We start from the raw sequence: 16737 nt of genomic DNA on the forward strand, positions 1-16737 counted from the left end.
GAAGAATGACCAGGCACGTGAGGCTTTTGAGCTGCAGATTTAAATCCCCTTGGCCAATGGCCCTGCTCCAGTGGATCTCTAATCCAGTGGGGTTGAGCTTTGCTTCTGTAATCCTGCTTTCTCCTCTGGGCTTTACTGCCTATAAACTTCCCATTAGTCTCCTTAATGTGAGGAAAAAAGTCTTCACACCAGCACTTGTTGCATCTGTTTTTATAAGATAAGGGACTTATTGGTTCCACAGGGCATTCAGGAATAAAATGCATTCAGTAGCCACAGAGATTTTCCATTACCTTTATGTTTCTTTTCCTTTCAAAACTTGGGACTGTATAGCCTATATGTGCTGCTTGCCACTGCTCCTTTTTGATGCAAATCTTTGTTTTTCTCCTTTAAACTTGGTGCCATATTCTGCCCTTGTAAATCCAAAGCAAATCCTCTGGCTCTGCCCCCAGACTGCTCAGTGGAGCAGAGGGATGGATTGATGCTGGCCGTGGCACCGCCTCCAAAGTTAGGCTCTGAGCTTCGGTATGGGCATCTTTAATTTAGGGACTCGTCTTTCAGCCAAAGAGAGTGCAATGCTGGGGACACTGGGGGAAAGGGCATCAGTCAGTGGGGAGACAGGTATCCAAGGAAGACAGTGGGGGGCTCGAACCTTTCCTACCATGCCATGGGTGTGGTTATTATGGAGCCTTTTCTGCTGTGGCCTCTTTTAGAAGCCTGTGTAAAGCTGACAGTTCAGACTGTTTTACCTGTTCTGGCACTGGTTTTCAGGAATGCCAAACTTAAAAAATGAAAAATTGCTTCTGGTGGAATTCAATGCAAAGTTAGGTCCAACAAGGCTGAGTCCAGCACTAAAAGGGGCAGAGACAGATGCATGCTTCTTGCTGACGGCATCACAGGGCAGCTAAGGCTATCTTCCATCTGGTCTGCTCTCCAGACCACTAAATGTTCATTCCTTTGGTTGGCTCTGATACTCCACAATGTGCCTGCTATTTTGCACACTCTAAGTTCATACCTGGTTTTATTGATGCGGCCTGGGCTACCAATGGTGAGCTACTTCTCTGGGGAAAATTAGGCTGTCCGGCCAACTCACGAGGAAGAAAAGGAATGCCCTGGGTGCATGACCCCTCTGCCTCCAGTCTTTGGGCAGTTAGCAAGCAGCACTGATGAACGACTGAAGGATGCAGCCCTTCCCAGTCTGAATGGTGATGGCTGAGGGAGCACAATGCCTGTGAAGGGAACAGGGCAATCCCTAACACCAGTGATGGGCTGTGCAATGGGGAAAAACATCTCTGCTACAGAGCAGGTGTCAGGTGAGGGCTCTGAGGGCCCACCTGCCTTCTTGTTGGGCTGAACTATATCTGAAGTAAATGTAGAAGATCAGAGAAACGGCACCTGCAGAAAAATTAGAACAAAGCAGGAAAAGAAACCAGCTATATGGATGTTGTTATCTTGCACCTGTGTTTTAAAAGGAAAAATAAAAATTTCCCGTGACTTACACTGGCATAAATTAATATCATTTCTACCAAAGCGAGTGGGGTTACACTACCATAAGCACAGAGAGCAAGGAGGTCTCACAAAGAACAAAGCCCCTGGATGAAATCCATTGCTGGTGTACGCAAATGCATTTCACAGACCTCAAAGGCGCCCTGCCTGTTTGTACCCATGGTGAATTTGGTTCGTTTTCCCCAGAGGCCTTTTTCCATTTTAAATATAGCACGCACGCAGATGGCTGGGGCTACAACGGGATGCACGGCTTTGTATTACAGCAGGCAGCTTGACGTCGGCTTGAGCACAGTGACGCGCTCTGCCATGATTGCATTTGGAACTATCAGTGAGCAATATTTCAGCTCCTTGTCACCTTCAGCTTGGGGATGGTTTGCAGACCCTCAGGCATCAAGGCAAGCATAAAAGCATCTTTAATGCTGGCAGGATTTCTTACGTGGCCGTTTAAGCAATACTATCACACATGTGTGCACACATACATACATGGAGGTATTATTATTTATATACACGCTCATATATATGTTCTCTGCTGCTGTCTATACCATAGACACACAGGTGCACATACACATGCAGTTTTTATTGACTACAACAATCTCTTGGAAATCAGACACTGCTGTGTATTTTGACTCCTTTCCCTCGGGGTCAATGTAGCCTTCTTTTGAGCAGTGCTGCATACTCGCTGCTCCTATCAAATGCTGTGGCAGTCATGCATAATCTCCTCCTCTGCAAATCCCACTTAGCTCTCATGTGCTTGCTTGCGATGGTTTGCTGCTGCTTCTTGTAGCTTCACGTAAATATATGCACATTAGACTTCAGCAGTATCTTGCAACATTGGAGGATGTGTCCCACCAGAGCACCTCTGGCAGCTGCTGATCTTGAAATGTGACTCTACAGCTTCACCTCAGACTGAAAAGGCTGCTTTGAGATATACCTGTCATGCAAAAATGTGTGTTTTTGACAGCATCTCTCTGTCATCAGGAATGCTGGGTCTTCCGCTGCGTTCCCAAAAGTGGAGCCACAGCACCAACACATAAGCATTCAGGTTTGGTCGATCTCTTCATGACTGCTTTAAGTGCAGTGTGCCTAATACTGTCCTCACCCACACACTGTCTGGCTTCACTGATGCTCAGCCCAACTTACACCCAGATTTGCATGCCAAAAATTATATTTACCGCGAAAAATCCCATAAAGTAATTGGAAAGTGTTGCTGGGAAGCACTGCTGGATGGTTCTGTTTTGCAGACGCATTTTTCTACAGCCACTGGGTGGTGCTACAGAAAGGGCTGCTCCGCTTTCTAAAGCAAAGCAGGTTTCGTCTCTCAAGGAACGCTATCCAGGGACATCACGTTAGATAAAGCGATGATGAGAAGCACCCTTCTTCCTTTCAATTCTCCAACACAAGTATTGCCTTTGCATTGTCCAAGTTGAAATGTTAGAAATCCAGCTATCTCATTTCTCCATTAAATGCCAGTTTAAATCACTTCTATCTGTCAGGTATTTGATCTACCCATTGCCAGTGGGGCTGAATGTTGCAGGGGCACCCCAGGAGAACCCTCCTGTCTTAACATGAACATGTCCCATGCCACCATTTGCTTGCTTTCCCCAATGATCCAGTACCAGTGTTTGTTTTTCTTTGGCAGCATTGCTTGCAGAAAGCTTTTGGATTGCGCACGCAAAAAGAGCTCTCGGAGCAGAGGATGCACCTTTTCTTGGCACAGAGTCAGCAAGAGATGGTCACCAACACCCCCTGTTCTCTGGAAAATCCTGCCACACCCTATGGGTGTCACCTGGCATGAGGAGATGAAAGGTAAAAGCCCTCCTTTACATCAAGCATGGGCAGGAGGGTGATGAAAGGCCCTGAGGCAGTGAGTTCTGAAGCTTCATATCCAGGTCCTAAGGGGGAAAGCCTACAGCAAAGCTGATGCATCTGTCCACAGCGGGAAGGGAGCAGAAGCAGGTAGAATTCGGGTGGCATCGTGCTGATGGGGGATGAGTGTGCAGGGAGGTCCATCACTTCCAGAGGTTTTGCAGAAGCATCTGTTGATTCCAAGCAGTTGAAATGGTGTAGGAAATCTTTGTAGGCTTCAGTACCAGAAAAGCCTCCTGTGCATGGAGCCCTCACAGAGATTAGTGCAAGCTGAGGTAAAGTGAGAAGGATCTGGCCTTGCTAAAGCAATGGGAAGTATGCAGAGGTCACATTGCTCCTCTGATTAAAATCGGATGCTTTTTTCATCTTGGTAACAGGCTTTTAAGAATGTTCTTTAGAAATAAGTGTCCTATTCCATTAAAAATAAATCTGTTTCTTTCTTATAACACAATTAATGTCAGCAAAGCATTCTGCAGATCCGAGGAGATTTATTTTTGTATAACTCTTGGGAGGCAGGAAAGAGTATTCCAGTTCTGCAGGAGAGATAAGGAGACACAAGCTTAAAAGTGTTCTTAGGCACTGGGCCAAGTTTTCTGATTCACCATGGCTGATGGAGGACAGAGAGGAATCTCTCCAAGTCTCTATAGACGTTTTGAGGAAGGTAGCTCTTCCCTTCTACCAGCATTTGTTAGAATGCCATGTGCTTTGAATTGATGTAGAAGAGCTGGTGGCATCCATATGTTGCTTTGATTCTTCCTGTAGGATTCTTGCAGTAGGTCTCTTAAGACTTGTGTTGTCTTAGAATCACAGAATCATTAAGGTTGGAAAAGATCTCAGAGATCATCTAGTCCAGCCACCAACCTACCACCACCTTGCCCACTAACCATGGCTCTCAGTGCCACATCCACACGGTTGTGGAACACCTCCAGGGACAGTGAGTGCACCACCTCCCTGGGCAGCCTGTGCCAACACATCACCACCCTTTCTGAGAAGAATTTTTTCCTAATACCCAATCTGAGCCAAACTGTGGCCATTACCTCTCATCTTGGGGTTGTTCACTGTGACTGTCAGTGCGCTAGCCAATGTGTTGGAGAAGGGTACTGTGTGGAGCAGCTAGCACCATATAAAAACTGCTGGTATCTTAGCAGAGCAAGCATGGTTCTTCCCCACCCTGAGGGCCCAGCCCAGCCCTGTGCCTGCCCTGCTGTAGGCTCAGTGGTAGGGATGGTGCTGGACTCACTGCTGCTGCCCTCCTGGGCACCAAGACGTGGAAGGTGGCATCCCCTGTTCGCCATGGGGATTTTGACATTTGCTATTCCGTTTATACTGCCTTAGAAGCACAAAGGATGCACAGGGAGCAATGAAACCTCCCCCCTCACAATTCCCTAGTCAGCATAATGAAATTTTCATGCGTAATGAGTCTTTGATCATGTTTGTCACTTAGCCAATTTGCTATTGATTTAAAGAGCTCTCTCTGCTAGAAAATAGGCATGAAGGATGTGATTTTAAAAAGATCTAATGGAAGATTATATTAGATCCTTGGGCATCTATGCATGAACAGAATCATTTTCCATTTAACTGTGCTCTGTGCTTTGCTGCCCCAGATTTCTGGGTATGTCCTTTCCTGTGGAAATCGTGTTGTATCATTGGTACACGTCCTAAAGTTGTAACATTCTGTTTTCATCTTTCTAATTGCTTACCATAAAATGATTGGGCTGCCATTAATGGCCTTTATTATTTGACATAATTTTATTTACAAGTCATAGACAACACTGTTCTCCAAAGCCAGGAAACGGCTGCAGACAAATGAAAAGTAAACAAAATAAAACCAAAGGAAGCTGGCAGCCCCTGTGCTGAGTGTATTTTCTAATTTAGTATTGTCTCGACTTTAACAAAATAATTATCAGTGAAGAAAAAAACGTGGGCAGAATTACAGCTACGAAGGGCAGCCATGATGCAGGCCCGGTGCTGAATTCCAGTATTTCAGTGGGAATTTTGAGGAACGAAAGGACAGGGAGGTGGTTTCTTGGAGTTCCTAGCATGGAGATGGTGGTGAGGGGAGCAGTTCTGTGCTGCCATCTGAAACACCCCAAGGAGGAGGAAAGGCTGTGCCTGGGGAAGGCACACACATGAACCGGAAAGCGATATGCGTTATCAACTCAATACAACGGATGCTGTTCTTTCTGAAGGCATGGTATGCATCCACCATAACACAGCAGACGATGTAGTTTAGGTGCTGTGGGGTTGATTTTCAGCAACAGGGCATTTGCTGCCATTATCCCAGTCTTTGGGAAAGCTTATTTGGATGAGTGCATCCGAAGGCACTATCATCCAAAAACTGATTGATGCTGCATTTAGCGTAACATCTTATGCTTAAGCTTCTTCAATCTAAAATATATATATACATTTGATAGAGAAAAAGAAATCTATCTATTTTTACTTCCCACATTGTTAGAATAGCCTTACCCTTGCGTTTCCAAGAAAACCATTTGTGTGTCTAAGAAGTGTGAAAAGATCTACAATCCAGACACAGACCCACAGACCTCAACATCAGAACAAACATCTTGTGCAAAACATGCATTTGGTTTTCCTCATCGCAGGCACAGAGCAACGAACACCACACAGAAGCCACATCTGAAGCTAAAACGCCGCTCCTCGTAGGATCTGCCGGGTGGCGATCAGACGGGGCAGGAAATCCCAAAGTCCTGGAGGGATGTATCTGCCCCATCTCATCCATGAGTCATCCAGGACGAAGAGGTCAAAACGGCAAAAGTTCATGGCTCTCCATTATGTTCCTGTACAAATGTCTCTGGGTGAAGGCTCCAATGGCGTGGGCTGGGGACCGGTTGCAGGATGCCCTCAAGTTGAGGAGTGCCTCGGTTGCATTTTGGTTACTGCTTCCCCCTTCACCGCTTCAGCTGCCTCCTGGCCACACGTCTCCACCCTTTTCCGCCACAACCCACAGGCACCGCTGTGGTCTGAGCTTGGGGTTGCAGTACTGACAAGCAAGGCTGAGATGGTTTACTCGCTTCACCGCCCGCACTGCTGCTTTGGGGAGGTTGGTGAAAGAAGCACTGTGAAATGATTCTGGGGGGAAAACTGCTTATGGTGATGCTTTGGAGAATCCATGTGCTGTAAGAGATGCTGATGTCATCCCACATGCAAGATCAGGCTGCGGGCACAATGACCCTAGCTGAGATCCAGCAGTGCACACGTGGCCTGATGTGCTGATGGTTGAGGTGACGCAGCCAGCTTATTTCTCAAAGAATAGGCAAAAAAAAACCCAGCTGTGGCGGAAGGGAGGCAACCGAGGGCAAGGAGGGGAAGTGATGAGAGGAGGGCAGCATGCTGTTGAGTGACTTAGTGACTTTTGTCACTTCTTTTTTTTGCACTTTTCATTGGTGACATGTGCAATCCAGCAACCCCAGCCCACCTTCCTGCCAACAGTGCTAAAAGCTGTAATGTTGGACTTCCTTATAACAGCCCGCTGATGTGGGTGGACTTTAATGCTGAAAGGATTTATGTTCAGGGGGTGGAAGGGAAGCCTTTACCATTTATTTAACAGAAGTAATATGTAAATAACACAATAAACACTTATACCATCACAGAGCTTTACTGAAGGAGTATCTAAGCTGAAAGAGAAATACGAAAGCAACAGAAGAAGGAAATGCATGCACTTAATCCCTCAGGAAATCCTGTATGCTGCAGTAGGAGAAACACTGGGCCCCAGCACCTACATTTTAGCTTTCTCACTGGTCAATTTTGGGTACCTTCTCCCCATTGGTCAGCCACACCGAGTGCCCCACTGTAGGCTCTGCAAAGTCTTCGGGGACTGTGCGTAGTGGCTGAGTATGGAAAAGCAGATATGAAATGGATTAAAATCCGGTATGTGTGTGTGACATAAGCACGCAGGCACATACATGCATATGTAAATATGTAAATGAGTTTCAGACCTGGAGATGTAAGTCCAGTATCCTCTGTGCCTCACACCAACTAGCAGAAAAAACAATGATCGTGAAGGAAAAGATGATGATATACTCATTGCCTAAATTCTTGGTTATATCTACTGAAGAAAGGTTGAGGCTTCTAAATGGAATTTTAGAAGATGTAATGTTACGGATGCATAACTGCCTGGTTGAGCTACACCTCAAAAGGCCACTACTTGCCAAGGTAAAGATTTACAGGGATCACTACAGAGAAAATGAGCGTTACAGCCTTAATCCTGAACTGGCGTGACTGCTGTAATTTCCATAAAGCACGCGAGGGTTGGATGTGATCTGGCAGGGCAGATAATATGCAGATACCTGCTGCAGGAAGCAGATGGATGCCAGCCACATCTCCTTCTACAGGATAATCCCTATCATTGAGCGGAGCCCATTAGCTTGCTTTCACTTCATCCGGCCAAAAAGCTCCCTATCAGTGTGAGCTCATAGAGAGGAGAAAGTTCAGTTGAGAGAATGTCCTCTGGATTTGCCTGCCAGCATCTCCCAAATATTTGCAGTTTCACAATCTTAGATTTGAAGGCTGAACAGTGCTGAGCACTTTAGCTTGGTCCAGCAAGCTGCACTTTGCTTGAGAAAACGGAACGACAAGGGTGTCTCAATGTCAGATACCAAAGAAATTGTGCTGCTTGAAAGTTCACAGCAAAAATTAATCCTAAAAATGTACTGAGTTTTATGATAAACTTTTATTGCTGACATGTTGCCATCTTATGATTTTTCTCCAATTCACACTGACTTAAGGAAGATAAGCCCACTGAAATGAATGGTTTTACTGTTGTTATTGTGATTGCTGATATAGTTTGGACTTGGTACAACATATCCTCCAATACTATTTTGCAAATTAAAGCCTAATCCTATTTCCTTTGAAGCTGGTTAGCAGAGCTCTACTGGTTTCAATGGGAGGATAATTCCTTCTGTGAATAAAGAAAAGCATTTACATAAAATAACAGTGTCAGAAATAAAGAATTCCCTGGTGGTGTCTGCAGACTCAGAGCACTGAAATCCTCACCAACTGTTCAGTGCAGAAACAAGGAGACACTGCATTTCCTACAGTGACACAGAATGGCTAGAGTGATGCAAAATATCTTGAAAAAGCCATATTTAAGACTGTCCACCTCCATTCTAACATCGCCTCTCCTTTCTTCTGTGGTTTTTACTTCTTGGTATTCTTATAGACATTGCAAAGGGTACTGCTCGACTGTTTGCTCTCGTGATTTTTATCCCTGTAATGACAATACAGATTGCAAAGCTGACAAGATGTTACAACTGCAAAGGAAATATTTCCACGTATCAGCAATACACTTCATCTTAGGTACACTTCTCTATTTATCCTTATTTTCCATTCCCATTATTCCATGAGAGCACAGAAAGACTCCTGTGCCCAGTTTTAATTTATACACTTAATTTGCTTAATGCCCTCCGGCTTCACATTGGCGAGTGTGGAGATTTGAAAGGAACCATCACATTTGCATGCTACGGAGTACCTGTGCTTGTGCTATTATAAAAATGGCATTTTTCATTTTGGAGCTTCTGCTATTTTATTACGCCTTATATCAATCACAGTATACAGCAACGATTCTCATGACAGACTTCCTTGTGGAACTGGTGCTGTAGGTCTCCAAGCAGTTAAAAGAGAATATTCTCAGGAATATTAACAATACTCACGCATGCAACATAATGAAATGTATTTTAATCTCTGGGATTATCCAAGAGCTGCAGAGGAGGCTATACCAAGCTCAGCCTAGAGGGAGCTCCCAGGCTCCCTCAGGTGCTGCAGGACCCAGGCAGGACTGGGTGCACAAAATCACCAGGCACTTCGCTGCGGTCATCTGGACAGACTGAGGCACCCTTGGCACTTTGGTGAGATTGAGACTCAGATTTAATCTATTTAAGAGAAGTTGTGTTGAGGTGAACATGCGCCAAGACAGTTTGTCACTCGCTGTGGCAGATAAGGGCACCATTCTGTGCTGCCAGCTCTCTGACAGGATTTCATCCTTTCCACGACTAAAGTAAAGGAAGGGGCTCCAGGAGGACACAGTTCCCTTTCTGTATGGGAACAGAGAAGCAGGCTTCTCTTGCCCTTTCTGCTTTGGATCAGACAGTTTGCAGTGCAGTCTGTGGGGGGTGCTGCATTTCAACGATCTAGAACCAAGCGTGGGAGGCATGACAAGGGTACTGGTGGGCATTATGGTGTTACGGGGGTACTGATGGATGGGAAGCTGGACATGAGCCAGCAGTGTGTCCTTGCAGCCCAGAAAGCCAACTGCATCTTGGACTGCATCAAGGGAAATGCCGCCAGCAGGTCAAGGGAGGTGATCCTGCCCCTCTGCTCCGTGCTGGTGAGACCTCACCTGGAGTGCTGCGTCCAGATGTGGAGTCCTCACTACAGAAGAGACATGGACCTGTTGGAGTGCATCCAGACGACCACAAAAATGGTCCATGGAACGGAACACCTCTCCTATGAGGACAGGCTGAGAGAGCTGGGGCTGTTCAGCCTGGAGAAGAGAAGGCTGCAGGGAGACCTGAAAGCGGCCTTTCAGTATCTAAAGGGAGGCTGTAAGAAAGAAGGGGACAGACACTTCAGCAGAGTCTGTTGTGATAGGACAAGGGGAAATGCTTTCAAACAAAAAGAGGGGAAATTTAGGCTGGATGTAAGGAAGACTTTTACAATAAGTGCAGTATGGCACTGGCACAAGTTGCCCAGAGAGGCGGTGGATGTTCCATTCCTAAAGACACTTAAGAGAGCTGGAGGGGCTCTCTGAGCACCCGATCTAGCTGTGGGTGTCCCTGCTTATTACAACAGGGAGTTGGATTAGATGGCCTGTAAGGGTCCCTTCCAACTCAAACAATGCTATGATTTCAGGGTTTCCAAGGATTGACATGAAAGCCTGCTCAGCCTGTGTCTGCGACACTGCACTGCCTGAACGGGCACCACAGCAGCACTGGGGCACAGTGGGCTCCATACAGCAAACAGCCCTGGCAGCCCTGACAACGTGGGCCCTGCCAGGCAGGGGCTGGGTGTGCCCGTGTTTGTCTGTGCGTTCCAGTTACATGGAAACCCTACAGGAAACCGTCGCCCGTTCAGCTACTGGGGAAAATTAAAGTGTTTTCTGGAAAAAAAAATACTCTTTCCAGACCCAAATTTGGCACGGCTTCGCCTGGGCCTCTCCACACACCCCGTGGCCGCACAACCGCTCCGCAGGTGCCCTCGGCCCACCGCGGAGCTCCCTCACACCCCCGGCCCCGCCAACGCAGCCTCTACCCACGGCGCGGGGGGACACGACTCTCTCCCCGCCTTCTCTCCGCCGAGGGGGCGGTGCGGCCGGGACGGGCGGGGCGGAGGGGCCGGCGGGGAAGGGGAGGGGATGTCGGGGCGCCACCGCCCCGCCCCGCCGCGCCCCATGGTGCCGGCGCGGGCGCGGGGCGGAGGCAGAGGCTGCGAGGCCGGCGGGGCGCTCACACCAGCGCCCGCCGCCGCCGGGCATGGAGGGCGCCGAGGCGGCCGCCTGCGGCAGCAGCAGCAGCCCCGCGCAGCCCCGCTGCTCCTCCGGCGGCGAGGCGGCGGCAGCGGCCATGGAGGAGCCGCTCGGGGAGGCTGCGTCCCCGGGGGTAGCGGCGACGGCGGCGGGGCCGAGGAAGCAGCAGGGGGTGAAGCGGCATCACCACAAGCACAACCTGAAGCATCGCTACGAGCTGCAGGAGACCTTGGGCAAAGGCACCTACGGCAAAGTCAAGCGGGCCATCGAGCGGTTCTCCGGCAGAGTGGTGAGTGAGGCGGGCGGAGGGGCTGCCCCGGGTTTCCGCCGCTCGGCGTTCCTCACAGCGCCGGTCGGGTCCGCGGGGCTCCGCGCAGCGCGGTCCTACGCAGGAGCTCCCCTTCTTTGGGGGTGGGGTGGGTGGTAGCTCGTCGGTACGTTTCGAAATGATGTTGTTGGGGAAAAAAAAAAAAAAGGGTGGCTTGCTGTGCTTGTTTGACTCTGACACGCGGGTCTCCCGCGGATAGTTATTCTTTCCCAACTGGAAACCTGTCACGTTCCCCAGCCAGCCGACACCGCTTACAAAGCGCTGTCAGAATGGCAGGCATCGCTTCTGCAGCTCCAAACGCCGTCATTCGGTCACGCTTTTGTGACCTGAACGTTGCTGACACCTAAAAAAAACCCGCAGCCCCATTGGCTTCCCCGAGCCGTGTCACCGCTCGGCAGCGCCGGTGCTCGAGCCCCGCGGCTGTCCTGCCCGAACTCGGCGCGTCCCCGCCGGTACCGGAGCACAGAAGTGCGGCTGGAGAAGCGCACGCCTTAGGCAGAGTTCGTGTCATTCTCGGTCTCGGAGGACCGGCGAGCGAGAAGCGGGCATTGGCTGCCCGGAGAAATGGATGCTTTTCCAAAGAGGTCTTAGCCCAGCACTTTATGTGAAGGAGGCTAATCGAGTTTTCGCCAGGCTTCATCTAAAAAGCGAGGCATCTCCCCAGTGACACTACAGGTTTTGTTTCATTTATCTTCCCGTTTCGCTTGTCTGTGAGCTCAGCACGCACCCAGAGGCAGAGGCAACTGTAAAGCAGCAAAAGAAATTGTAGATGCGCTGGCTTTAATAAGAGACATTTACTTTGCAACCAAATATCTTTGTGCCGACAGTGAAACTGAGGTTTCAGCCAAGCTGTGGAGTCAGATCATGTATGCTTTCAGTTTATTAGCTCATTTGGAGGCTGGCTGAAGAGAAACCAGAGATGGACATCTCTGCACATGCTCACTTCAAGTGTAGGGTTTTTAAAGTTTGCTGTTTTGGCCGTCTCACAGTTTCAGGCTAACAAAAGCTCTAGGGCTATATTATTTAGGCTGTATTATTTACTATTATTTAGTAAGAAGGTAATTTTGGAGTTGCATACACGATACAGTAAATAAGAGAATACATTGAAGATGCCTCTTTAAAACTCTTGGATGATCAACAAGAGAAAAAGTGGATTGTACTGTAATTGAGATTTGGATTTGGGAAGGACCTCTCTGAGGAAAGGATGTAGCAAAGATGCATATCCACATTAACAGCACACCTGGTCCTTCTGCTGCTTGCATCTGTCATACACTTCTGCTCTACCAGCAGCTCGGGATACTCAGTAATATGGGCTGAGCTTTATATTTATATAGTTGATGCCATCTCAAGATGGAGAGTGAAAATCAAAATACCTGTGTGATCTCAAGTGCAGTAAAACTGTTACACGGGCTCTAGCAGCTGGTATGTAGAAGCTAAACAAATCCTTGCAGGGGTGTTAGTTTTATACTGCGGTAACATAAACCTCGGCGTGTGGCACTTCATAATTATTAACTAGTCTAGAGGCAAGTTGTGGTGCAGCGTGGAGTGTTTGAACTTAACATCTGTGAGCGTATGTAAAATACCCACGTTTTGTCTGTGCACAGAATAAAAGCGAGCTGCCAGGAGTCCAGTCCAAATGAACAGAAAGCCCGCTTCTTGCTTTCTGAGGGTCTCCCCAACTGTCTGGTGGCTCTCAATGCAGGGGTGGCTGCTCAGAGAGGCACGGTGCTTCCCTCCAGTTCCCCGCCTCTCTTCCTATCCCTCTCCCATGTCCTTGTCACATCCAGCACGTGCAGCAGGCCAAACAGTTGGCCTGGCTGTGGCCAAGCGTCCAGCAGGGGATGCAGGAGAGAGCGCGATCTGTTCCTGGCACTGCCTCCCATGCAAATTGTCTGACAACCAGCAGCCAGGTAGCCAAGTCCCAAGGTCGCTCTGGTCTGCTCTGTTTGCTTCCTATTCTGCTGCTGGTTTAGCTAATCATCTTTTCTTTACTCAGCGGTTAGCAGGTATTTGAGGCTGTGTGGTAACAGATTGCAAGGCTGGACCTTGGAAGTCACACTGCGTCCACAGCCAGCTGTCCGCACTGGGCTCTTCTCCTGTTTGGCCTATCTGCTTCTTCCATCCTTTAGAAACCTCTTTCACTCTGTGGCATTTCGTGAAGATATCTGCTTGATTAGCCATGCTTTTAATGTAAAACACGAACACTGGATTTGTTGTCATCCAAACGGCAACAGTAAGCAGCTCATGAGTGAAGCAGAAATTGGCAAGTTTGAGTTAATGAAGTAAAAACAAGGTGTAAAGACACTCAGTCTGAGGTGTGTACATCTCTGGTCTCCTGCCCTAGGAGGGTTTCTGTTGACTAGAATGAAAGTAGCATTTGGCAGTTGCTAACAGGCTACAGGTTTATTCAGGTTGCTGTAGTTTCCTTGTCTTTCCTCTTAGCTCAGTGAAACGTGATCGTAAGGTTTCCTGCCATAAAGCTCCAGGGTAGCTTGTGTGATGCGTGTAGTTTGTTATTGGAAACAACTTAGGTGAATTTGTGTACGGGTTACCACAGTGACTGCAGGCCGTTAAATAATGCCCGCTGCGTGACGTATGGGCTGCCCAATTTTCCCAGCAAGATTTCCTTCATTACTACTCTCTCAGCATACGCAGTGTAACTTAAAGTATTTGAAATTAATGCACCTGTTAGTGAGTGTAATGATGAAGAGATGATATCGCGGGCCTGCGAAGTAACACTCACGTTGACGTTTCTGTGGGTGTTTTCTCCACTTGTCATCTTGCACATGCTGGAGCAAAGAACCGAGCTTTGGTTCATGTCATATAGTCAGTATGTGTTAGCTAAGAAGTCCCCAGCTACACTTATGTCAGCATTAGATAAGCTGTGTGCCGACCACCTCCGGCCCGGCCTGTGTGTGGTACCAGGGGAAGGCCGAGGCGCTCGGTCCTTGGTGGCTGGATGGTTCCTTGCAGGGTGGGCAGGTGTTTGTTCCTCTGCCTGGTTCTGCAGCTCTCATGCATTGCTCGTTGTTCCTTACACCCTCGCATGAGGGCTTCCCTGCCCTTCCTGCTGGCTGCCTCCTAGCCGCAGGCCTGATTTTCCCCTTTGCAAGAGCCGGGAGCTTCTCTCCCTGTCCTCCCGCTTGGGGAGCAGCTGCAGGAGCCTCGTCTCTCCCTTCTGCTCAGTCAGGACCTCTATTTTTCCTCCTCGCCAGCAGGTGGAGGAAGCAGTATTCTTCTCCAGCCTTCCTCCAGCACGCCAGTTATGTGGGGAATTGATGACAGGCTGCACTTGGCACAAAGAGCAGGCGTGCAGCACATACTTGTGCAGGCGGGTTCCCGTTAGTTGCGTGTGCTGTTTCTTTCGCAAGGAAGTGCAGGTAAAAGGATGCTGCCACGCTGTATTGGTTTCCAAATTAAAAGCTTGTAAAAACCCTACATTTTAGATCAACAGAAACAGGTTCAGTTGCAGTGGGAGTGAAGATCTTTGCTTTGAAACAGCTGTGCTCTGTGGAGATTGTGGAGAGTCACGCAGGGTTTTGAAACCCCAAAACAAGAGCAGATTACGTAAAAGGAAGACCTCTGCTTTGCTGATTGTATTTCTCTGTATTACTGTAAAAAGAGAATGTGAGCACCAGCAACGGCCCTACAATGTCAGTAATTAAGACCTTGCATGTTGCACAGCCATCTGCCTGTTGGCAGTGAGGCTTTTAAGCGTTCCAAATACCAAGGTAGAAGCATGCTTATGGGTCACTAGGGCTGGTGAAAGCCAGGCAGGACGTTTGTCCCAGTTCTCTCTCCTGTTTTGCTGATACTGTGAGGAGGACAGCGGCTGTCTGCTGCCCTCAGGCAGCCCAGCCAGGACCCTGGGCCCAGTTAGCTCTCAGTGCTCCGGTTCAGTGGCTCCTCACTGACTGCTTGGACACATTCCCTTTGTTTTCTCAGCAAATCTTCCATACAAGGAGCTAAAAAGATTCGGGTGTCTTTCAAGATCTGGACTTATCCAATTAATAAAACGCCTACGTTAACATCAAGTATTCCACAAACAGAAAATGCAAGTACTCCCCTCTTCCCTCCTATGCATGTGAATTATCATGCTATCTTTATCATGACATGGTGTACTTCCATTTTATCCTGAGCACTCCTGCTTCATTCAGCACATGGGTCACTACCTCATGCTGATTTTATCTCAATCCTTCAGTGCTCATCTTCTACAGAATCACGTCCAGATCTGAGGCAGAGCTATTTATTATTATTTTTTTTAGATTCTTTGTGGTTCTTATTAAGATATCTTCCTTTATTGCAGATACTGGTGGAAGTATCTACACAACACTGCTGCGATGTGAAGTGCTCGTACAGTACTTTGCACAGCAGGATCCTGATTCATGCATGTGGCTTCTACAGCTATGATAATACACTTGGATAATAGTAACAATGGCTTGTATCACTACCCCGTTTTATCCATGAGAAAGAAAAACTTACAGATTAAAGCCAAAACCATCAGAAATATCAGCTAGCCTCGAGTGTACAGCCTAACACCTGATTTTTTCCAGCCATACAGAGTATGTGACATCAAGGCCCTACAGATGACAGCCTCCTCCTGCAGAGCTGCCTTGCGCCTTCCTTCTGGGCTGCCCCAGTCTTTTGTCCCAGTGTGACATTTGGTGTCAGCCTCCACTCCCGACCCTTTTGCACTCGCTTGCTGCTGCCTCTCGCTTTGTTCTGCATGCCAGCGTCGTGACCCGTGCTGAGAGTGCAGCCGTGCTCACTGCTCTGGAGCTGGGAGCTGCCAGCGGGATGTGTGCAGCCTGCTGCAGGCACTGCTCCAGCCACTCTGTGCTTGCTGCGAGGGGGGCTCCTTGCAAAACCCCGAGCCAGAACCTCATGGTTTTCTTCTTTCTTGAAGGTGTGCAAAATGTGTGCTGCCAGGGACTCAGAATGTGACCAAATCTGGACGTGGTTTCATGGTGCTGAAGGCATGCTAATGAAACCCCGGTAAACAAACAAAAATTATATGTAAGAAACTGTACCAAAGCATGGAAATTCTAGATCTGGAATGAATGCAAATTGTAAAGAGTATATAGGCAGTAAAAAGGCTTGCAAATGGTTTTGTTGTTAATTTACTTGTTCCACCCTTAGGTATTATCTGTGTTCTGAGAACGATTAAAAAGGAAAAACAAAACCCCCAAACCCACCAAATTTAATCTAATGTGATTTACTGTGGATGCTGTAGGCTTCTCACAATAGGAACTACCACCTAGTTGTATGAAGTGACTGCAGTCTTTACATAAACGCTTGTGTAACTGAAATGTCAAAGACAACTTGAATGTGAAGGGCTGCAAAGGGAAGCAACTGACCACAGCATGCAGGCTGTGGAAGGCACCTCCAGCCCTTGCTGCAGTAGCAGATTTGTTCAGAGGAGTTCAGTGAGAAGTCTGACCAGCCAATAAGGTCAACATTACTTTGTCGAATCTGTTACTAAATGAAAGAACAGTGTGTTCTTTGGGCATCCAGTGACATTCCTTGGAAGATTTTGGGCTGCCTTGCAGGTGAATGAATTACC

At 48.0% G+C, this 16737-nt stretch overlaps 1 protein-coding gene across 1 annotated transcript in view; it reads left to right on the plus strand.

The window, feature by feature from the left end:
- Window positions 1–10798: 10798 nt before the first annotated feature.
- Window positions 10799–16737, plus strand: part of NUAK1 (NUAK family kinase 1) — a 47818-nt gene continuing 41879 nt past the window's right edge. Inside the window, exon 1 of the mRNA XM_416310.8 lies at window positions 10799–11135. Coding sequence (XP_416310.2) covers window positions 10854–11135 — 282 coding nt within the window. The 5' untranslated portion in view covers window positions 10799–10853. The remainder of the gene's footprint in view (window positions 11136–16737) is intronic.

This window comes from Gallus gallus, chromosome 1 (genome assembly GCF_016699485.2).
Source record: "Gallus gallus isolate bGalGal1 chromosome 1, bGalGal1.mat.broiler.GRCg7b, whole genome shotgun sequence".
Lineage (NCBI taxonomy): Eukaryota > Metazoa > Chordata > Aves > Galliformes > Phasianidae > Gallus > Gallus gallus.